This window comes from Saimiri boliviensis, chromosome 12 (assembly GCF_048565385.1).
Source record: "Saimiri boliviensis isolate mSaiBol1 chromosome 12, mSaiBol1.pri, whole genome shotgun sequence".
NCBI classification, from domain to species: Eukaryota; Metazoa; Chordata; class Mammalia; order Primates; family Cebidae; genus Saimiri; species Saimiri boliviensis.
The window spans coordinates 99,908,518-99,933,753 of NC_133460.1; the positions used below are offsets into that span (position 1 = coordinate 99,908,518).

Sequence of the window (25,236 nt, forward strand, 5' to 3'; positions counted from 1 at the left end):
GGGTTGAATTTTAGTTCTTTTAAAACTAACACTCCTACATTTTAAATGAAGTTATGTTAAATATAAGTAATACTCTTATGATGAATTAATCCATATTGTTAAATTCATGTCAAGTATTTAATGGTTTTTCAAATAGGTGAGGCTTCTAAATATATTAACATCTTGACATTTTCCAACTTCTTTCCTTTTAATATAGTTCATTGGACTTGCTGACAAATAATATAATTTCTTAAATTTTTCTTTTTCAGTAAAATAGCATTCTGCCTCACCCCTCACCAACAAAAGAACAGTTCATTTTACATTTTATGTTTCTCTTTATTCCTTAGACTTTAAGAAAGACTATATTTTTGGGGAATGCATTTAAAGATTGACTTTTAAATAAGGAGTTCAAAGATATTTTGTTTCAAATACAAGCCTTCCTTTCCTGATGATCTGTTTCTATAAAGATATATTAATAATCTCAGAAACTGCATTTATAAATTTGATAAAGTTTTTATATGTGCATTATAATCCCCATTGATTTTTTATTGTAGTAAAATATACATAAGGTAAAATGTATTTTAATCAATTTAGGTGTATAATTCAATGGCATTAAGCATATTTACAGTGTTATGCAATCATCACCATCATCCACATGTGAAACTTTTTCATCATCCCTAACAGAAACTCTGCATTTATTAAGCAATAATGTCTCATTGCACACTTCTCGGCAGCCCCTTTATTCACTCTCCGTCTCTATGAATTGGCTTACTCTAGGTACCTAATATAAGTATATTTTGTCCTTTTGTACCTGGGTTATTTCACTTAGCGTGTTTCCAAGATTCATCCATGTTGTAGTAAGTATCAGAAGTCAGAACCTTTGGCTTCTTGATCGTTAGTAATAATTCTAAACCTGTGAGGTTGTTTGAAAATCTAAAAAATTTAATGTAAGAGGGAAGTCTGACTCAAAATTTGAAAATGAATAGTATTCCTCCTATTATCCATAGTGTCATACACTTATGTCCAGATTAGCCACAATTCTAGTTTGCTTCTGCCTTCCCCATTTTCTCCTTTAATTTCCAGCAATTCAAAGTGCTTTCCAATGTCCCAGCTTTGTTTTACTTTCTACTATCTTGTCCAGTTGAAGCCAAGAAACCAGACACGTGTTCTGTGAAACTTAAGGATGCAAAACTGTCATGAGAGGCATCACTAAGAATGCTTATATTATCATTTTGTGCAACCCCCTTTAATTAAAGATGTATTCACCTGGGAATAATCTCTGAAATTATTATGTATTATTGGCCAAGCCTTCTTATTCTATAAGAAAATAATAATAAAAAGTAGATATCTTAACTATGTATACATTTCCTACATTTTGACAGATTTAATTTTAACTCACTAGCCATCACTTCTAGCTAGTACTTTCATGTGAACAATTTTGGGTCAGGTTTCTGTATAACATTATTTTGTCAAACTTATCCATAATTAACCAACAATGTTCTAAATAACTAATTTTATCATTTACTGGGATACCTACAGTGTCACTTTTTCAGTACAGCTTTTTAAACCCTAAATGCTTTTTATATGGCTTTAGTTGCGGTACCATATAATTCAGCAATGCCTAAACTTGGAATTGATAGAAAATGAACTAAAAGTTCAAAAACAGTTTTATAGGTTTTTTTTTTTTTTAAATATCAACTGGAAGTTTTGCGTGACCTTTTAGCAACAACAGTTATGCTAATATTAATCTCATCCAGCATAAGGTACACATAATTAAGAAGAGGCAATTTCAAGAGGAAAGAAAGATTTAAGCTTCCTTAAGGGTACAATGTTTTCACCATGCTTTACTTTCATAAAGAAGTTATTTGGGGGCTGGTCCGAGTGCAGTGGTGTTTACAGCTAATTGATCACAACCAGTTACAGATTTCTTTGTTCCTTCTCCACTCCCACTGCTTCACTTGACTAGCCTTAAAAAAATTAAAAAAATAAAAAAATAAATAAAATAAATAAAAGTTATTTTGGAACCACTTCATTAATAGTAAAAAATCCACTCCTCAAAGCATGTTTTTTTTTCTTTATTTTGTTTGGTTTCATTTTTTGAGTTCCCCATCCTCTGGGTGAAGATGAAGATGAAGATGACGAAAGAGGAGAAAAAGAATATACCATGTCACTACACCTAATATTGATAACAACATAACAACACTACGATTATAAGCACTATGAGCTGAAACCAAAGTTTTATCAGAAATTACTTCATTTAATGCTCATAAGAGCTTCTTGAGGGAAGTAATTATATCCCCGTTTTAGAGATTAGAAAAGTGATTTTTGGAAAGGAAAAGTAATTTCCCCTAATCAATCAGCCTGTACATTAAAGACCTAAGATTTCAAAGGTTATCTGACTCTTCACTGATTCTCTTTGTTGCTTCATGAAAATTATTTACTGAATATAAAAGTGTTATTGGATTCAAGTCTGGTTAGTTTATTATGATGACATAAATCAATATTTGCTGCCAGATATCTCCCTTTAATATCTGGATTTTCCTTAGGACTACATTATATATATTTGAGGTATATTTTGTATACCACAACTGAACAACACAATCTATTGAACAGATCTATCTGCATACTGAAATAAAAGTATTCTGCATTTATTGCTACAGTCAGAGTTACTCAATTGTTTTTCTGGCCTTCCATTGAATTTATGCCAACTCTGTGTTCACTTATATCTTAAAAGAAATAGGAAAATCCCAATATGTTTGACATTTTGTAGCATGTGCTGCAGAAGGGCTCTTAACAGCTTGTCAATAGAATTCAGTATCAATTGATAATCAATAGAAAATAAGAAGGAAATTTCTTCTTACATTCGTGGCCATTTATGAATATCACTATGATGCATAATGCAATATCCTTCTGAATTACTCTATGTATTTTAAATCCAAAGTTTTATTTTTCTTTGACTCCTTCAAATTTTCAAATACTATCTCCACAGTATTACTATGCACTACCCTGAAAAATATGCATGGCAATCACTCAACCTTAAAACAAATTTTATTTTACATGCTCTTTCAAGATGATCATTCTTCTTGAAATCTTATTTGCCTCCTGGAAACTGTGAGAAAATCATTTGATGGCTATGGAACACTGTTACTAGTTCTTTGCAGAGGCTACGCTCTACTTCCATGTAGGGAAATCATTAAGAGTAGATGTCATTTGGAGGTGTAAGATTGGGGATTACACATCTTTCAAATGGGATAGCCATCCCACATCATCGAACAGCCTTTACCTTTTATGATGTTCCTTATTTCTCCTGCTATTCATGAGGAAAAGGCCATTTGCTTGTCAGTTTTCCCTAAGACTGTTATATCAGAAAAAGGGAATTTAATTGCTTCCATATTTACTTTCTCCTATGAGCCACTCAGAATTGGGAAGGTTTTTTTCCTATTGGCTTACCTGCTTTATCATTCAGAAAAATAGTAAAACTAATAAATTAATGTATTTTCTATCTTTTACTCCATTTCACTAGCTACATCTTAGCAGTACAGATTTTTCTACAAGTCTTTGTAGAGAATATTTATAATAAAGCATAATACGCTCAGTATCTGAAGCTAAACTTACCCATTATGACCATCATTCTTTGCCTTTCCACAGGAACAAATAGTTATAAACATACCTACTTTCTGCTCCTTACCTCTTAGAGTAAGAAAATCACAATAATATTTTAAAAAATCTCTTAGGCATACTTCCCTGAAATTAGATGGAAAGAGTCTGTACTCTACTAATGAATGACAAGAAATGAGTTGACGGACATAAAATTAAATTCTCAGTGTTCCTCTGTATTGCTGTGGAAACAATGTGATCTGCTGGTTTTTTGGAGTAGGTTCATCTTTATCTGAAAGTTTTAGTTTATGTATATAATTCTTCCCACTAGAAAATATGGGTGTAATAATAAAAATATACACCTAACAAGAAGTCTTTTAACAAAATAATCTTATATTGTTCTAAAATTACTTGGGACTAATCCAAACCTATATTATTTAAACTCAGCAAAAAGAATCAAAATACAAATACTTAATTTAAACTAAGCTTAGTTTACAACTAAGCAAAGAGAACTCAAATAAAAATATTAAAATACAGGAGCCTCTGGCTTACATGCAAAAGGCCAAATTATGTTAAAGAAAATAAATGAGAAACTTGAAATCTACTTTTGAATTTATTACACATTTCTTTATTAAAATGTATAAATGGCATCTACATATATTCAGCTGAATATTTACAAAATGTATAGAGTTTAAGAAATAAAACAGACATAATTAAATCAGTAGACTAAATCATATATATCTGGTTTAATTTTTATTTTTTAACCTTAATATTTTCTTTTCTGATAGTCAAACAAAAATCTGGATATATCAATTAATGCGTCAAACAACTTTAATCTCAACATTACGTGGTCTGTTGGCTCAACAGGTAAAAAAACGTTGATGTTATACCTCCTTTACATGTGTTCCTATCTGGAAGTTGTTCTAACATTATCTTCTACTGTTAATTAAATAAATGAAATTTTAAAAATGTGATATGCCATTATTATTTAGCTGTTACTGATAATAAATAGAGAAAAGAGAGCTTCATTATTTTGTTAACTTTCTCCTTTATTCAATTAAAATTAGATTGGTAACAAATATTATACACTAAATTAAATTTTTAAATGGCAATGTTATAAAATGTGATTTTAATTAAGATAAATTGCTTCTTTAATGACTAGAGACTGAAATTTCAATTATTTGATTCACTATTGAAAATATAAATGTAATTAACCTTAATATTTATATAAAACAATGAAATTCTTCTGTGCATGCTATTATTATCAAGCTTAGAAAATATAACCCCTTGTCAGCTTCAAGGCTCAGAGGAGTTAAAAAACAGATAATATGTGTTTCATAATAAGGTTAATAAATTTAAGTTACTGACTTAAAAAAGCATATCTGAGAAGCTGTTCAAATTTTAATGTTGAATTATGAAATGTATTCTTAGGTTTTTTTTTGAGATCAAGTCCTGCTCTGTCACCAGACTGGAGTGCAGTGGCACAATCTGGATTCACTGTAACCTCTGCTTCCTGGGTTCAAGTGATTCTCCTGCCCCAGCCTCCTGAGTAGCTGGGACTACAGGTGCACACCACCATGCCCAGCTAATTTTTGTATTTTTAGCAGAGACAGAATTTCACCACATTGGCCAGGATAATCTCAATCTCTTGACCTCATGATCCACAGGCCTCGGCCTCCCAAAGTGCTGGGAATACAGACATAAGCCACTGTGCCCAGCCCTTCTTACTTTAATTTTATTTTTACTTTCTTTTAAAAAATGTTATTGATATCTGTTTTCTATATCAAAGGTATACTATTGCATAAATGTGCTGGAAGTTGTTTCTTTTTTTTATAGAAAATTCATGGATTCTTAAGAGTTTATATTTTATTTCTGAAAATTAAGTCATTGTGCCATTTTCATAGGTAGAATATTATGGATACATAGAATTCAAGAATTAGATCTTTTGCAATTTCAGAATTTATATATTACATTTAAAAAATTAAAATTCAGGCAAATAGACATTTTGTTGCTGTTAGTGCCAAACATAGTAAAATGTTGGCATTGCAGGTTTTGTTAATGAAACATTTATAACAACTTATCCTGTTAATATGAAAGTTATTTCTGACCAGTACAAAACTGTAAGGGTTTAAAAATCTATCTACAAAATGTCTGTAATACATTTCTAATCACATTAGAACGATGATTTTAGTATGCAAGAAATCACGTGTTCTTTCAGAGTTTCAGACCAAACCTCAGAAATTTTTGTTTATTGGGTTTGGAGATGGAGTCATGGAATCTGCATTTTATAAAAGCACACAAGCTGATTACGGAAGAGGTGGTTAGTTAAAAATTAATTCAGTTACCTAGTATACTAATTCTACATATTTTTACTATTGATTAAGGTGAAAGTATTGTTAAGATTGTTGGAAATGCTTTGTTCTATTTCATTAAGTTCAGTAAATGCTTATTGAGCACTCAAAAGGTGTTAAACTAATTGAGCATTTAGCGCCTGTTGTAAATTATGGCCTCCACCCAATTTATTTAAAGCAGTGATTGTTCAATGTGTGTTAAGACAAATAAATTGATTTATTTTTTACGTTTTAAAATTAGATTGAGACACACGAAAGTATGATCTGATTTGTTTTGAAATGCTCTGTGGACTTGTAAACAGAATGAGCTCGTTTTCTAGAGTCATATGTACCTGAGTTCCAAAGAGGAGTTTACTGCTTAGTAGCTATGAACTTGGGGCAAGTGCTTTAATCTTTCTGAGGCTCAGGTTTGAATCTGAAAAATAGAGTTAATAATACCTCTGAGATATTAGTGTTTTTAAAAAAGTGTTATAAAGTCTCTAAACCAGTGCCTAGTACATAGCACTTAATCAATGGTAGCAGTTTTTAAAATAACTTTTATACTAAATTTATTTCCATCATATTTATGTCAAACTTATTTTCTTTAATTTGAAATTATAAACATGAGTATATTTTGATAATTATAATTTTATAAGAGCAATTATAAAAAACCAAGTGTAATATACATTTTAAAATTCATAAAGATATTTCCTAATATTAATTATTTAAATTATTTACGTTTTAGCTGGAACAATATCTGGGGAAGAGACTCCTATAGTTTCCAAGAATAATATAAAGGAATACAGAGATAGTTTTTCCTATGAAAAATTTAACTTTAGAAGCAATCCTAACATTACATTCTATGTGTACGTCAGCAACTTTTCCTGGCCTATTAAAATACAGGTAAGTGTTAAAGTATTTACTTCTAATGACCTTCTTTCATTTAAAAAAAGTGACACTTTTGTCCAAAGTGATGGTATATATATATTTCTTGATTTGACTAATACTAAAACTGTATTGACCCTTGACAAATAAGGTCTGTGAATGTCAGTGATGATGAATTTTTTCATAAAACACTCGTGGAACCCACAAACTCTGTATTTAAATATTTCAGTGATTATTATGTACTAAGAAATGCAGCAAAACCTGAAATAACTGAAATGTTTTGATTTTCTGATTTATTCTATACTTTAAGTGAGGGTTAAATAAATAGCCTTCTCATATAACCTCACTTGAAATTATTTTCTGTGTTTAATCTTATTTTTGCTTTAGCACATTCTGAAAATAATCTGATCTTTCATTAAAGATTTAGAATTAACGGTACTTAAAGTACCTCTTTAAGATCTGTTACCACATATCATCAATTTCCTAATCTATATTATATATGTGTTTTTCATTTCGTTTTTGTTATGGTTACTGAAAGCTTCAGATTTACTTCTAGGAAAGAATTGGAATAGTCCTTCTATCTTGTAGTCATAGTTTATGTTCTTAATTTATATTATTTTCATGAAGGAAAAGCCTATCTGTTGGAATGTTGGGATTTATTCATTCTCATTCCTTTACAATTGATTGATTAGATTTAATTTACATTAATTATTTGGATAGCTTATATATATAAATCCCTGTTCATGGCTTCTATGTTTTAAAATCTTAAAAAGATTTTCAGATCATCCCTTCCCTATGTATTAGTAAATTACAGTATATGCTCTGTAACTAGAAGTGTTTGCAGGTTTTATTTATATTAATTTCTGTATGATTTGTGGAAAGAATGAGTAATTTTAAAAATCATGTTTACTGGAAAAAATTTTTCTTCTTATTTTTAAGGTTGATTTAACACTTAAGGTAATTACTGAACTGTTCAAGAAATATGAGTATAAATTACTATTTGGTAAACTGTTGGAAATTAATTTGAGAAATTTACTTCTTCATTGTATAGTGATTGATTTAGAAGTTGATACAGTAAGAAAAATACCATAAATATTTTTTAAAATTTTAACATTGAGGATATATAACTTTATTTCCTAAGATTCATAGTCAAATATTTATCAAATTTCACTTCTTTTATTCAGTTATGTTTGAAAGGGAAAGGGTTCATCTATAGAATTTACTAAATAGTAATCAGAATTGATATGATTATTGTATTTTAAATTGCTTCCTGTCCTTTGTTTCTCATTTATATAATTTTGAAAAAACCATTACATAGTTATTTTAGAATGTTCTTGAATACTTAGTGGTTAGAAATTAACTTTCTAAATTGGGTTTTTTTGAGAACTTATTCTTCTGGAAGAGAAATCAAAATTTGTGTAATGGGGTTGAAATACTCCACTCTCTGAAAATAATACAGGGTGGAAAATAATTGAGATGGACAAGATATGTAGGCCTAATTTCTCCTTTTTATTAAACTCATTACATTATGCCTAAGGAATATGATATATTAAAGCAAGAAGTATTAATATATGTGCTTATTTATAAAACTATAATAAACTTTAAATTATATTATACAAACCACAGTAAAACTATTTTAATTATGATTTTAAACACTAGAAGCCATCATTGTACTCCCTTTCAATAAGTTCACAAGTTTTTCAAATTCCACTTACAAGTGATATCATGCAATATTTGTCTTTTTGTGATTGACTTGTTTATTTAGCATAATATCCTTCTGTTTCTTCTGTATTGTCACAAATGGCCAGATTTCCTACTTTTTGAAGGCTGAATAATATTCTATTGTTGTGCGTATGTATGTATATAAATACATATTATATATATGAATCATATAGATATATATATCACAATTTTTTATGCCTTCACCTATCCATGGACACAGCTTGTTTTTATATTTTGGCTTTTGGAAATAATGTTTCAAAGAATGTGAGAGTGCAGCTGTATCTCTGAGATATTGATTTCATTTAGTTTGAATATATCCCCAGTAGTGGGATTGCTGGATCATTGGTAGTTCTATTTTTAATTTTTTGAGGAATCCTCATACTGCTTTACATAATGGCTGTACCAATTTACATTCCACCAATTGTGTTTAAGAATTTCCATTGCTCTACATCTATTCTAACACTTGTTATCTTTTGTATTTTTGATATTCACCATCATAACAGCTGTGAGGTGATATCTCATTGTGGTTTTAATTTGGATTTCTAAGATAATTAGAAATACTGAGCACCATTTCATATACCTATTGATCATTCGTATATCTTCTTTGGAGAAAACTATAATCAGGTCATTTGTCCATTTTTTAAATTGGGTTTTTGTTTACTTGCTATTGAGTTTCATGATTTCCTTACATATTTTGGATGTTAACTCCTTATTGAATGGATTGTTTGCAAATATTTTTTTCTATTCTGCAAGTTTCCTCTTCAGTTTGTTGATTGTTTTCCTTTGCCATGCAAGGAAATTTTTTTCAGTTTGATGCGGTCCCACTTGCTTATATTTGCTTTTGTTGCCTGCATTTCTGGTATCATATCCAAAAACATCATCAATAAGGCCAGTGTCAAGGAGCTTAGTCCCTTTATTCTGTTCAGGATTTTTATAATTATAGGTCTTATATTTACATCTTTAATTCATTTTGAGTTGATTTTTTTGTATGATATAAAGTACAATTAGAATTTCATCTTCTGCATATAGATATACCAGTGTTACCAATACCATTTATTGAAGAGACTATCTTTTCCTCATTGTTTATTCCTGGCACTGAGTCAAAGATCAGTTGACCTTGTGTGTGGGTTTATTTCTAGGCTTTCTATTCTCCTCCACTGTTATTAATGTACTTTTATGCCAGCAACTTACTGTTTTGATTACTATAGATTCTTAATATAGTTGGAAATCAGGAAGTGTGATGCCTCCAGCTTTGTTCTCCTTTTTACAAAATTTCTTTGACTATTTGCAGTCTTTTTTGGTTCCTTTTGAATTTTTGGAGTTTTTTCTATTTCTGTGAAAAATGTCATCGGAATTTTGATAGCAATTGTATTGACTCTGTAGATCACTTTGGGTAGTATGGCTATTTAAACAATGTTAATTCTTCCAATCAATGAACATAGGATAGTTTTCCATTTATTTTTGATGATTTCAGTTTCTTTCATCGGTGCTTTATAATTTTCAGTGTGCAGGTCTTTCATTTCCTTTGTTAAACTTAATTATTTTATTATTTATGATTATATTTTAAATATGAATGTTTGGTTAACTTTTGTTTTGGAGAGTTCATTGTTAATGTGTAGAATTGCAACTGATTTTTGTATGTTGATTTTGTATCCTGCAACTGGACTGAGTTTATTAGTTTTAACAGTTTACCGGTGGTCTCTAGGGTTTCCCGTGTATGAGAACATTTGTGATCTGCAAACACAGACAAGTTTTCTTCTTCTTTTCCAATTTGGAAGCCTTTTATTTTTCCTTGTCTACTTGTTGTGTCTAGGTCTACCAGTACTACATTGAATAGAAGTAGTGAAACTGGACATTCTTTTCTCTTTCCTAAAATTAGAGGAAAAACTTGCTGCATTTTACTGTAGTGTGGGATGTTAGATATTGGATTGTTATTATATATTCTTTATTGTTTTGAGGTACATTTCCTTTAAACCTAATTTGTTGAAAGCTTTTTTTTTTAAATCATGAAACAGTGTTAAATTTTGTCAAATGCTTTTTCAGTATCTATTGAGATGATAATATGATTTTTGTTTTTCATTCTTTTAATGTGGTATATCACATTTTGGTTCATATATTTTGAACCATCCATGCATCCCTGGGATAAATCCCACTTGATCATGTTTTATGATACTTTTAATGTGCTGTTGAATAAAATGTGGTTGGCTAGCATTTTGTTTAGGATATTTGCATTTATGTTCATCAAGGACATTGGCTTATAATTTTCCCCCCATATGTTCCCTATGGTAAGCGGTGGTACCACAGTATTTATGTATGTATTTGTTTGTTATCCCTCTTACTGATATTTCACCATTGTATTTATTTTTTAAATACCAGAATACAGCATTATTATCTATAGTCACCATGTTGTACAATAGAAATTTTCAACTTAATCCTCCTATTTAACTAAAATTTTGTATCCTTTTACCAACATCTGTGAAATGCCATTGATTTTCTTTTCTTGTAGTCTCTTTGTCTTACTTGAGTGTCAGAGAAATGCTGGCCTTACAGCATAAGTTTGGAAGGGTTCACTCTACTTCATATTTTTGGAAGAGTTTGAGATGGCTTGGTGTTAATGCTTTAAATGTTTGTTAGAATTCACCAGTGAAGCCATCTATTCCTGGGCTTTTCTTTGTTGGAAAGTTTTTTATACCTGATTCAATCATCTTAATTATTGTTGGTGTGATCAAGTTTCCTATTTTCACATGATTCAGTCTTGGCAAGTTGTATTTTTCTAGGAATTTATTCATTGTTTTCTAAGTTATGTAGTTTGTTGGCATAAAATTGCCCATAGTCATTTCTTATGACCTTTTGGTATCTATGGTGACCGTAGTAATGTCTCCTTATACATTTATATTTGTTTAAGTATTGTCTCTTTTTCCTTGGTTAGTCCTGTGAAAGATTTGTCAATTTTTAAAATTGTTTTAAGAACCAACTGTTTATCTTTTCTATTGTTTTTCTATCCTGTATTTCATTTCTGCCATGATCTTTATTATTTCCTTCTTTCTGCTAACTTTGGGCTTCATTATGAAGCAATTCTGTTGCCATTTATTGTAAGGCAGATCTAGTAGTGATGAATTTCTTCAGCTTTTGCTTGTCAGCTTTTATTTCTCCTTCATTTCTGAAGAACAACATTGCCAGGTACAGTATTCTTGGTTGGCAGTATTTTTCTTTCAGCACTTCAAATATATCATCTCACTCCTTACCTGTGAGGTTTCTGCTGAGAAATCTGTTGATATCCTTAGAAGTATTCTCTTGTATGTGGTGGGTCATGATCTGATTCTGAGGTGTCTTAGTGAAGTCATTTTTAGATTGAATCTGTTTGGTGATGTTCAGCTTCATGGATCTGAACATCCATATATCATAAGATTTGGGAAGTTTTGAGCCATTATTTTCAGGTTAATAGATGCCTGGAAGTTAGGGACTGTGGTGGGTGAAATAGAGGAGGGATGGAAGGGAGATATAGAGGTTTTTAAAGAGTATCATTTGGGATCTTATGATGTTTTTAATGTTTTTTTTCATGTTAATGAGTTGTGGAGATGATTGAAATTAGTTAATATCATAATGAATAATCCTTGTCTTATTAAACTACGATTTAATTATGCACTTTGCATCACTGCACATCAAACAAAACCTTCTCTTTTTCATCCTATACATATATTATAGGCATCAAAAATGGAGGATAATTTTAAGCAGAAGTAAAGTGTCTTCACCCTTCATAGGAGTACCAATTTCTATATATATATTCATTTGCAGTGAAAGAGAACAGGAAACAGATTATAAATATGATTAGAGACCAGTTGTAAAGTTCTAGAATATGTATGTCTTTTTCAATTATTATCATGAAATGCTGCTATTATTTATATACATTAGGTAATGTATTTTGAAAATTAGGAAGTTAATATGTAGCAAAACACCTTTAAACTAGACCTATCAGTTTGTCAGTTATGATGTCAGCAATGATTCTAGTTATTATCAATGGAAGTAATTCAGTGTCAATAGATTATTTCTTAGTCCTTATAGTATTTAATTCTCTGTGGTGTATTTCACTGATTTCTTTTCTCCATTTGGAATAACTGTTTCTTCAACTTCTGTTACATCTGTCTTTCCCATATTTGTAATTTCAGTCAAGTCATTCATTCATCTGAGCTTCAATTATCCAATCTACAAAATAAAGATTACTAATAGTGCTTAATTATAGGGTTATCATGATGATTAAATGACATAGTAATGTGAAACAAAACTATAGCTATTACACTGTAATAATTGTTCTAAATTATTACAAATTGGTATTTAAGAGAGTTTTTGATCTTCTCATTATTTACCTTACCTATTTAAAAATTTCCCATACGGTGGCTCAAGCCTGTAATCCCAGCACTTTGGGAGGCCGAGGCGGGTGGATCACGAGGTCGAGAGATCGAGACCATGCTGGTCAACATAGTGAAACCCCGTCTCTACTAAAAATACAAAAAACTAGCTGGGCATGGTGGCGCGTGCCTGTAATCCCAGCTACTTAGGAGGCTGAGGCAGGAGAATTGCCTGAACCCAGGAGGCAGAGTTTGCTGTGAGCCGAGATGGCGCCATTGCACTCCAGCCTGGGTAACGAGAGTGAAACTCCGTCTCAAAAAAAAAAAAAAAAAAAAAAAATTCCAATAATATTTAAGATAAATTTACTTCTTTATGTTTTGCTGATGTGTATTTGGTTGATTACTTCTACTACAAGTCATACAAAAATTATAACTGCTCATCATAACAAGCAAAGACAAGTTATTTCATTTTTTTCACTCTTGTTTCACATCTTTCTACAGTGAGAGTTTAAATCATTGATTTTAGAACTTTTATTTTTTCTAATATATGCTCTAAGCTATAAATTAACCTCTCTGCACTGCTTTGATCACATTTTATATGTTTTTATATATTGTATATTCATTTTTATTTAATCCAAAATATTTCCTGATTTTTCCCTGTGATATTTTCTTTGAGGTGTAAGTTATTCTGAAATGTCTTATTTAATTCTCATATACTTTGGAATATTTCCAGTGTCTACTTTTAATTAATTTCCAATTCAGTTTTCTCTATTGTCAGAGGAAATCTACGGTTTTAATCCTTTTAATTTTATTAAGGCTTTTTTGGGCATATATTTTATTTTGCAGAAAATCCATGTGCTTAAAAAGCAAAGTGCCTTCTGCTCTCGTTATTCTTTTAATGTCATTTGGATATTTATTTGACTGTTATTCAGTGTCTGAGATTATTGATGATTTTCTTTCTACTTCTATCAATTACTGAAAAGATTATGGAGATTTCCAATTATTTTTGGTGATGTCTTTCTTTTTTGAATATTGTCAGATTTTCTTCTTGTTTTTTGATATTGTAGTAGTTTGTGCATGTACATTTACATAAAGGGTCACTTTTATTTTTAGAAAATGTTCTTTTTAATCTTTCTTAAATCTATGCATCAAACTACTTTCAGCTCCCCAAACATCTGTCCTCTCTCATGTATTTCTTTTTACTCATCATTTTTACATTCTGTATTTATTTCTTTCATATGACCTTAACTAACAAAACAACTTACTATAAAATTTCATTTTGGGAGAAGAAAGAATTTTGGTTATTATTAAATAAGAAACCAGTGTGCTTTTTGTAAATATAAGGGAGAAATCTTTTATTGTACTAATAAACTATCTACATTGCATGTTAAATCTATCTTAAGAGTATAATAAAAGAGCATATTTTATCTATACATTCCTTTCTCTAGAGAAATATGTTGCTCATCTATTAATTGAAAAACTATTTCTTTAGTTACCTCAGCTAAGTGCTGAAAATATTTTAAAAATATATAGTTTCTTCTGTAAAGGACTTTAAGGGCTGATAGGGGATAAATAAGTGAAACAATAAACATAAATAAACTTTGATAAGTTGAATATGCCAGTTGTAAGAAAAAAATAATTGCTAATTGTTAGGTATAAAAGGAGGTTATATTCACAATTAAACAAAGGCTAGGCACAAGTTAATAAGCTTAAGGTCATTTCTGAAAGTAGTTTGACAATATTTTCCATCAATGCCAGTTCTAATGTAGATATTCTTATCTTAATTCTGGGTGACAATTGTTTGCCCTCTCGCTGTAAGCAGTAGGTATTAAGAACACAGGTTCTAAGTCAGACTACTACCTCAATTTGAAATTCTTTAATTACAAGGGTTTTTTTTGTTTTTGTTTAAGTTGCAGTCTTTCCATTTCTTCCACTGTCAAATAGGAGATGATAATAGTACGTACCTTAATTAGTTATTTCATCAGATGTTTTTTCCTTATTGGGATTGTGACTCCAAGTCCCATAACTTCCAGCATAGAAGTCAAAAACTATTTTCCAGGAGATTTTTTTTTTTCTTTCACCATTATAGGTCAGGAGGAAGTTAGACAGGTGACCTAAATTTACCAGTGGACTCATTCACTTAAGATTTTAGATCTTGAGTGAATATTTATAGGTTGGGTTGGAGAAATCATGAGATTTTATTCAATACAGCAGGCATACCCAGTTAAAAATGTCAACTAATGCACATAACTGAAAACTGCTAGAACTGAAAGCTTTCTGCTTATTGAAAACCTGATGATTTATTCTTCCCTTTCATATTGTTAGCAACACTTTATGCTAACAATACATTTCCTTCTGTTTGTTAGTCAAGCACGATTTCTGTTTTTCTTTATAGTTATAAAGATGTCTGAGGAATAAATATCTTTGTTGAGGATTTTAAACATTTTTTGTTAATACTGTACCAAGATTTTGATAACTAATTAGAAGTTTTTTTTTTAACTGTTCCTAAATTATATGTGTTGTAAAATTTTTTTGTAGTTCCATAGTCTTATACCTATTAATGGAATTCTGGAAATCAAGAAATGTTTTAAAATGTCAAATGCATAATATGCTTACTAGAGTAGGCAATTTTAAGTTGGTGGCTATTTGTACAGAATCAATCAGACATTAATTTAGCCATTGAGACTCTCTGCCATTTAATTAATTGTTAAATTAATCAATAACATTAATTAATTAATTAATTAAATCAATAACATCAATTTATTAATTAAATTAATCAATAACATTGTTAAATTAATCAATGACATTAATCAATTAATTAAATTAATCAATATCATTAATTGTTAAATTAATCAATAACATATTATTTGATTAATTTATGTACTTTGGAAAGCTATTTTAATCTAATGTAAATCAAACAAAAGTTTTCTTCATTGTCTTCAATAGAGTGTTTTATGTTTTAGTTTGCCAATCTCTTTAGCATTTAAATTTCTTAAGGATTTAAGATCCTTTAGAAATTCTAGTTGTGATTGTGAGACATATAGCAGTGTTATGTGATAAATGTTTCAATAATGTAGTAATTAAACAATGGGGAAATCTTTTTGTTTTGGAATGCTGGAATCATGCCATTGAGTTCATTTGCATGAGTTTCTAATATGAGATTTTTATTTTGGTAGCACTTATTCTTCATGATTTATAATGCCATGCAATTAAATCTTGACAATAAAAAATAGAAAAAAATTACTACTTTAGCAGTAGTGCTAATAACTTCAAAAAAAGAAAGTGTGTTAAACTTAAGTACTTTGTATTTTCCTACAATGGTGCTGTTTATCAACATTTTATATCACAGTTTAAATTAAATTAAATTAGATTGAGTCTAAATTACCTGTTTCTGAACAAACAGGTTTTGACGATTCACTGTTTTGTCAATCTGCAAAGTGATGTCATAATTTAGATTAGTTTTTTTAATGAGAATGATGATAGGAATTACTCTTCAATTTGCAATTCTAATTTCCATTCTAGACTGGTTAATTTCCTTGCTAATATTGATGGAGTTATACAGAACAAAATGGAAGAAGAAGTGAATCCTAATACTGATGTCTATCACAAATAAATTAGCATTTCCAACATAGAGGAGTCATTTGAACACACACATATGGAAAACTACTGGTTAAGTAGTTATTAAAAAGGATGTTTTATCTTATACATATGATTCAAAAAGCAAGGCTATCAAAATTGTAATGATGAAGTTGCCCTGGTATATGTGTTTTTTCGAAATGTCACATAGAATAATGTTATTTATGCTTCTTGTCTTCCAAATTTTTATGTGCTTGAGGAAATTATCGTATGTATTTTCAAATGTACCTTTTCCTTTTTAAAAAAGTTACAATTCTTTTGCCATTAAACCAACCAAGGGTGACATAAACTTAAAAGGTAGTGTTAGAAATTGTTCATCAATTTTATCAGTTAATTAAAGATGTATTAACTATGCTAATTAGAATTACAAATGTGAATAATATATAACAAATATGTAAGAAACACATATAGAGAATGGCAGATTTTCTAAAAGCTATAAGATAATACTAGTTATGATAGGGTCAAATGTTCTGGAAATTCAGACAAGGAAGATATGTTGCATTTATAAGACATTGACAGAATTGAGTAGCAAAACCAGAGACCATCTGGCTCACAAAGCAGCAAATATTTGCTGTCTGTTTCTTTTAAAGAAAAGTTTGTTCACTCCTTATCCAAAATGTTTCCATTGTCTGTTGCTGGAAATTTGGAGTTATTTGCATTTTAAAAAATTATAAGGTGATGAATATCTTTGTGTGCCTTCATCTTTTACTTTGGAAAATGATTTCTTTTACACATATGTACCAAAATTAAATTATTTGGTTAAAGTGTAGAAACAAATTTATGATTGGATATTATGTACCAGGCATTATTCAAGGTATTCTACATGATTTAGCTCTATTATTTCTAACTTATAATATATTTTTATTATCTAAATATTTATAAATGAACAAAATAACTTATTCAGTTTCATACAGTAGGCAATGGAATTGAGATATAAGACTGGTCATTTGACACCAGATCCCATTCTACCGCTATTAACTCACACTTGCTTTATTTTACTGTAATCTTATTAGTATTAATATTAAGGCTGAACATTTTTCCATTCATAAAACATTTACTGAAAAGAATTTATAAACAAACATTTATATCTTTTGACAATATTAAGAAAATTTGTCTCATAAAATGATTTGGGAAGGATTCCCTCTTTTTGGATTGTCTGGAATAGTTTCAGAAGGAATGGTATCAGCTCCTCTTTGTATTTCTGGTGGTATTCGGCTGTGAACCCGTCTGGACCTGGGCTTTTTTTGGGTGGTAGGCTCTTAATTGCTGCCTCGACTTCAGACCTTGTTATTGGTCTATTCAGGGTTTCGGCTTCTTCCGGGTTTAGGCTTGGGAGGATGCAGGTGTCCAGGAATTTATCCATTTCTTCCATGTTTACTAGTTTATGTGCATAGAGTTGTTTGTAATAATCTCTGATGATGGTTTGGATTTCTGTGGAATCTGTGGTGATATCCCCTTTATCGTTTTTTATTGCATCAATTTGGTTATTCTCTCTTTTCTTTTTTATTAATCTGGCTAGTGGTCTGTCTATTTTGTTGATCTTTTCGAAAAACCAGCTCCTGGATTTATTGATTTTTTGAAGAGTTTTTTGTGTCTCTATTTCCTTCAGTTCTGCTCTGATCTTAGTTACTTCCTGTCTCCATTTGACCCAGCAATCCCATTACTGGGTATATATCCAAAGGATTATAAATCATTCTACTATAAGGACACATGCACACGAATGTTCATTGCAGCACTGTTTACAATAGCGAAGACCTGGAACCAACCCAAATGCCCAACGATGATAGACTAGATAGGGAAAATGTGTTACATATACACCATGGAATATTACACAGCCATCAAAAACGATGAGTTCTTGTCCTTTGTAGGGACATGGATGAACTTGGAAACCATCATTCTCAGCAAACTGACACAAGAGCAGAAAATCAAACACCGCATTTTCTCACTCATAGGCGGGTGTTGAACAATGAGAACACATGGACACAGGGAGGGGTGCACTACACACTGGGGTCCTTTGAGGGGCAATGGGGGAGGGCCGGGGGTTGGGGAGGTGGGAAGAGATAGCATGGGGAGAAATGACAGATACAGGTGAGGGGATGGAAGGCAGGAAACCACACTGCCATGTGTGTACCTATGCAACAATCTTGCATGTTCTTCACATGTACCCCAAAATCTAAAATGCAATTAAAAAAAAAAAAGAAAAGAAAATTTGTCTTAGCTATAGACACTCTTCCATTTTAAACCCGAACTGGAAGTGTGTAAAAGTCATTTGAAAGAAATCTAACTAGATTTGTTGGCAATTACAATTAAATATTACCTCTGAAATTTAAAAAAATAATTGAATTTTTGGCAAAGGTATTAAAGTATAAGTATTACATTTTGGGTTTGATTTGTGAGCTACTGTATACTTCTAAGAAGTCATTAGTTAGTCCATGATCTCAGAAGGCAGTATGTTTACAATAATTGATCAAATGAAATATTAGTATGTAATGTCTTAGAATCACAGATATTTCAGAATCTCTCAACAGATAATAAATGTATATGTGACTTAAGAGTGTACTCCTGCTCTGGACTCTTGTTTCATTTTGTTATATAAGTTAGTAGAATCCCCAAATAAATATTGACTCAATGCAGAATAGAGGATTATAGCAGTTCTTTAAATATTGCCTTACAAATGAATATTCAGCATTCAGTGGGTTCTATGCATAAAGCTGTAGGTTGAAATTTAGAATTTTTACCAATTCTTCAAAATGTCTTTATTTCTGTAATTGCTCTACAAGAGTTGCTTATTCAAATGGCAAAGTAAAGATTATATAAGTTAATGTAAATTGTAGTAGTTTTGAAATTTCCATGTTTTCTTAACTTTTATGTAATTTGTTGAGAATAAAAATGCTTCTTTTATTAACAGATTTATAGTAGTGAATCATATATTTCTCCTTATTTTGCATGTTGATGGTTGGATGAACAAATACAATTTTTAATTAAGAAGTAATGAATTTATTCCTTAATAAACATCTATTGAGTTATTCCCTTTGGCTAGTCTAATACATTATAGTAAAAACACAAATAAAAATTTAATTTAAAAGTTTGAGGCCGGGCCCGGTGGCTCAAGCCTGTAATCCCAGCACTTTGGGAGGCCGAGGCGGGTGGATCATTAGGTCGAGAGATCGAGACCAACCTGGTCAACATGGTGAAACTCCGTCTCTACTAAAAATACAAAAAATTAGCTGGGCATGGTAGCGTGTGCCTATAATCCCAGCTACTCAGGAGGCTGAGGCAGGAGAATTGCCTGAACCCAGGAGGCGGAGGTTGCGGTGAGCCGAGATGGCGCCATTGCACTCCAGCCTGGGTAACAAGAGCGAAACTCTGTCTCAAAAAAAAAAAAAAAAAAGTTTGAAACTGTCCCAAGAATTAGAGCTTTATTTAAGAATTATACTTTATTTGTTGCTTAATATAGGAAGCTCAGACAAGTGTCAAGTAGAATCTAAAATTTATACAAACTAAGACTTTATTCGGTACTGAATGTTGTTAGTAACTTAAATTTAGACATAAAAGAAGTTAGAGGTGAAGGTCTTAGATATTCCTTGTTTTAGCATGCACCCAGATGTGGAATAATTTTTCTACATATTCTTTGCTTAGGTTCCATTTCTTTACTAAAGGTAAGAAAGAGCAAGGGATAATCTGTTTGCTAATAAAAGAGTATATATTTCATTTGTTAAGTAAATAAAATGGTATATTTTAACAATTCTGGACAGCTTTTGCCTTTACTAAAACATTTGGTGCTATCAGTAATTATTAATTTACCAACCCATGTGCTAATGGAAAAAGAAACTACTTTTTGCATGTTCATCTCCTATAAAAAGGTATCTGCATCTTACAAGGCAGATATGAAATTAACTCATTTATTTCATATGCCTTCATAAATCAACAATAGTTTCAATAATGAAAGAACATGTATTAATGAAGTCATCAGAAACTTGTATTACATAAAGATCTCTTTAACATTCATGCTGGGAAAAAATTGTTAAGAAAGGGAGGGCATCTTGATTGAAGTTTTAAGCAAATTTAGGAAATTTTAATGATATTGTCTCATAATAACTAGCGAGATAATAAATATAGATTTTAATTGCTTAAGTTTTATTTAATTCTTTTATTCCCTCAATTTTCAGCATATATTTTATGGGTCATTTGTGCATATACTATTTTGGCTTATTGCCAAATATATTTAATATAATTTGACATGACAATAAAGTATAGAAATGAATACATACATATACCACATGAATATACATGTAACCTATTTTTACAAATTGTAACTCAGTTATTTCTTTAGATTTAGCAATTTTATCATACTTAATTTTCATAAAATCTAGATGGTAGAAGAAATTGTGTAAACTATTATGTGTATATGTTGTTTTAAGTATTTACACATGTACCTTTAAAGTTTAATACAAATATGATTAAATGTGAGTGTTATGATTCCATTTTACTTATGATTGTTAAAGCATTTTATATGCTAGGTCAGTAGTTTTGAGAGTGCTGATGAAATTAACATATTGAAATATTCATTATTTTTGGCAAACTCTAAGAAAGCATCAATTTCATATTTGCCCATGTTTTCAGAGTTTGACGTGCTTTTTAGGCTAATTGTGAGAATCTAAAGAAAGAGAGAGAGGCCCACCACTCAAGTGAAATATTCAGGTAGCATTTGTACAAATACAGTTGAATAAACCTATGCTAGATCTCTCAAAAGCAGAGTGCCTTCTACTCTCTTTCTTGGGATAATGGTAATAATTTTGACCTGGAATTGAAGAGACTCTGTTTCTGATTATCTTTGTTTTTCACTAAATGTCAAGTCTTAGAACTTTTTCATATCTTTTAAAATTCTAAATCTATATCTCATTGATTTTAGGTTATGAAGTATTCTGCAAATTGCCGAATGGTGTTTCTAAACATTATATTTTTTCATTTTGTTTTATCATATTTTAAATAATCTTCCTGTTCACTTTCTACTTACAGATTATACTATTTTATATTTTAATTTCGAGATTTTTATCTGTACTGTCTATGTCAGATGTGACATCTGCGTTACACTTTCTTCATAAAAAGAATTAAAAAGTGTTCTTTCATTTTTATTACTTTATAAAATATGTAGAACATTTAAACTACTTGGTCTTTGAAACTAGTAGAATTTCCCTATGAAATCTCTAGTACTAGTACTTTTTGTAGAGAAATTTCTTTTTTTTTTTTCTTTTTTCTTTTTTTTTTTTTTATTGCATTTTAGGTTTTGGGGTACATGTGATGAACATGCAAGATTGTTGCATAGGTACACACATGGCAGTGTGCTTTGCTGCCTTCCGTCCCCTCACCTGTATCTGTCATTTCTCCCCATGCTATCTCTTCCCACCTCCCCACCCCCCGCCCCTCCCCCATTTCCCCCCAACAGACCCCAGTGTGTAGTGCTCCCCTCCCTGTGTCCATGTGTTCTCATTGTTCAACACCCGCCTATGAGCGAGAATATACGGTGTTTGATTTTCTGCTCTTGTGTCAGTTTGCTGAGAATGATGGTTTCCAGGTTCATCCATGTCCCTATAAAGGACGTGAACTCATCGTTTTTGATGGCTGCATAATATTCCATGGTGTATATGTACCACATTTTCCCTATCCAGTCTATCATCGTTGGGCATTTGGGTTGGTTCCAGGTCTTTGCTATTGTAAACAGTGCTGCAATGAACATTCGTGTGCACGTGTCCTTGTAGTAGAATGATTTATAATCCTTTGGATATATACCCAGTAATGGGATTGCTGGGTCAAATGGGATTTCTATTTTTAGGTCCTTGAGGAATCGCCACACTGTCTTCCACAATGGTTGAATTAATTTACATTCCCACCAACAGTGTAAAAGTGTTCCTATTTCTCCACATCCTCTCCAGCATCTGTTGTTTCCCGATTTTTTAATGATCGCCATTCTAACTGGTGTGAGATGGTATCTCAATGTGGTTTTGATTTGCATTTCTCTGATGACCAGTGATGATGAGCATTTTTTCATATGTTTGTTGGCCTCCTGTATGTCTTCTTTTGTAAAGTATCTGTTCATATCCTTTGCCCATTTTTGAATGGGCTTGTTTGTTTTTTTCTTGTAGATCTGCTTTAGTTCTTTGTAAATTCTGGATATCAGCCCCTTGTCAGATGGGTAGACTGCAAAAATTTTTTCCCATTCTGTTGGTTGCCGATTCACTCTACTGACTGTTTCTTTGAGAAATTTCTTTATAACTTCCTCTGTTTCATCTATGGTATTTGTTCCGTTTAAGCTCTCCATTTTTTCTAAACTCATTTATTTCTTTTCTTTTTTTTTTTTTTTTTGAGACGAATTTTCGCTCTTGTAACCCAGGCTGGAGTGCAATGGCGCGATCTCGGCTCACCGCAACCTCTGCCTCCTGGGTTCAGGCAATTCTCCTGCCTCAGCCTCCTGAGTAGCTGGGATTACAGACACACGCCACCATGCCCAGCGAATTTTTTTGTATTTTTAGTAGAGACGGGGTTTCACCATGTTGACCAGGATGGTTTCAGTCTCTTGACCTCGTGATCCACCCGCCTCAGCCTCCCAAAGTGCTGGGATTACAGGCTTGAGCCACTGAGCCCGGCTAAACTCATTTATTTCTAATTGACAGATAAAACTGCATTTATTAAGTAAACATGATGTTTTGAAGTATGTATATATTTTGAAATGGTTAAATCTAGATAATTAAAATATGCATTACCTCACATAGCTGTCATTTTTGTGGTACAATTATTTAACATCCATTTTGTGGTACAATTATTTAACATTTTCTGAGAATACAAAATATTATCATTAACTTTAGTCACCATTCTATACAGTAAATCTGTTAAATTTATTCTTCCTATGTAACTTTAATTTTGTATCCTTTGACCAATGTCCCTCCAAATCTCTTCCTCAATTACTCAAGCTCTCTATATTTAATAGGATTACTGAGTTTTTGGTTTAGAAGTCTGCAAAGTGATCTCTCATTCTCTTAACTTCTACTGTTTCAATGGTTATTTCTCTTTTCCCTTGTTTTGGAGGTGGGCATTCATCCTGTCTTCTTGATCAGTATAACTGGCAGTTTACTTACATTGTTAATGTCTCAAAAAATTAGATTTTGATTTAATTAGGTCTCTCATTCTTCATATTCTTGCATCATTAATGTTTACTTTTATCTTTGTTATAACATTTCCTTTTTTAGCTTTCTATCAGTTTACTTTGAGGTTCCTTTTATTGTTTCTAGAGCTTTATATTTCATTTATTTTATGTATTTATGTATATATATTTTTATATTTCCTTTATTGTATATATTACATATTTTATAATTAATTTATTGTAATACTTTCATATTTTATGATGGAAATGTTCTTTAGCTTCATTTTTGTCATTCATATATATATATGTAAAATAACATCACTTTGTACTCCATAAATATATAGAATTATAACTTGACAATTTACAATAAAATAATATTTTTTTACTTTGTAAAATTATTTTTTCTTATCAATTTTTATTTTAGATTTGGGGGTACACATGCAGTTTTGTTACATGGGTAAACTGTGTTTTGTGAGGATATGATATACAGATTATTTCATTGCCCAGGTAGAGAGTATAGTACAAAATAGGTGGTTTTCAATCTTCACCCTCCTCCTACCCTCCATCCTCATATAGGCCCTTGTCTATAGTGTTCCCTTCTTTGTGTCTATGTGTACTCTGTGTTTAGCATCTACCTATAAGTAAGAACATGGAATATTTTGCTCCTGCATTCATTCACTTAGGATAATGACCTTCAGCTCCATTCATGTTGCTGTAGAGGACATGATTTTGTTCTTTTTATGGCTGTGTAGTATTCTGCAGTGTATATATACTGTTTTTTCTTTATCCAGTCCACCATTGATGACCATCCAGGTTGATTCTGTGTCTTTTCTATTGCGAATAGTTCCCTGATAAATATACACATGATTTCTTTATGTTAGAATGATTTATATTCCTTTGGGTAAATACCTAAGAATGGGATTGCTGGGTTGAATTCTGTCTAATAGTCTTTGAGGAATTGCCAAACTGCTTTCCACACTGACCAAACTAATTTACATTCCAACCAACACTGTATAATGTCATCTTTTATCTGCAATCTTGCTAGCATCTGTTATTTTTTTACTTTTTAATAGTAGATATTCTGACTGGTGTGAGATGGTGCTATTGTGGCTTTGATTTGTATTTCTCTAATAATTAGTGATGGTTGGCATTTTTTCATATGCTTACTGGCCACATGTATATCTTCTTTTGAAATGTGTCAATTCATGTCCTTTGCCCACATTTTAACAGGGTTGTGTGTTTTTTGCTTGTTAATTTTTTAACTTCCTTATAAATCCTGGGTATAAATTCTTAGACCATAGTTGAATGCATAATTCGCAAATATTTTCTGTCATTCCATAGACTGTTTAATATGCTGCTAGTTTCTTTTACTGTATAGAAGCTTAATGAGCTTAATGAGCTTAATGAGGTCTTGTTTGTCAATTTTTGTTTTTGGTGCAATTGCTTTTGGCATCTTCATCATAATTTTGTATCCTGAAACTTTGCTGATCTTGTTTATCAGATCTAGCAGCTTTTGGGCAGACTATGAGGTTTTCTAGATACACAGTCATATTATTTGTGAAGAGAAATAGTTTGACTTCTTCTCATCCTGTTTGGGTGCATT

General features: G+C 31.0%; 1 protein-coding gene across 4 annotated transcripts in view; it reads left to right on the top strand.

Annotated features, from left to right (window-relative positions):
* Positions 1–25,236, top strand: part of ATRNL1 (attractin like 1) — an 811,767-nt gene that overhangs the window by 343,340 nt on the left and 443,191 nt on the right. For all 4 annotated transcript variants that reach the window (XM_039465348.2, XM_074382946.1, XM_074382947.1 and 1 more), the window contains 2 exons: positions 4,365–4,443; positions 6,652–6,809. In XM_039465348.2, coding sequence (XP_039321282.1) covers positions 4,365–4,443; positions 6,652–6,809 — 237 coding nt within the window. The remainder of the gene's footprint in view (positions 1–4,364; positions 4,444–6,651; positions 6,810–25,236) is intronic.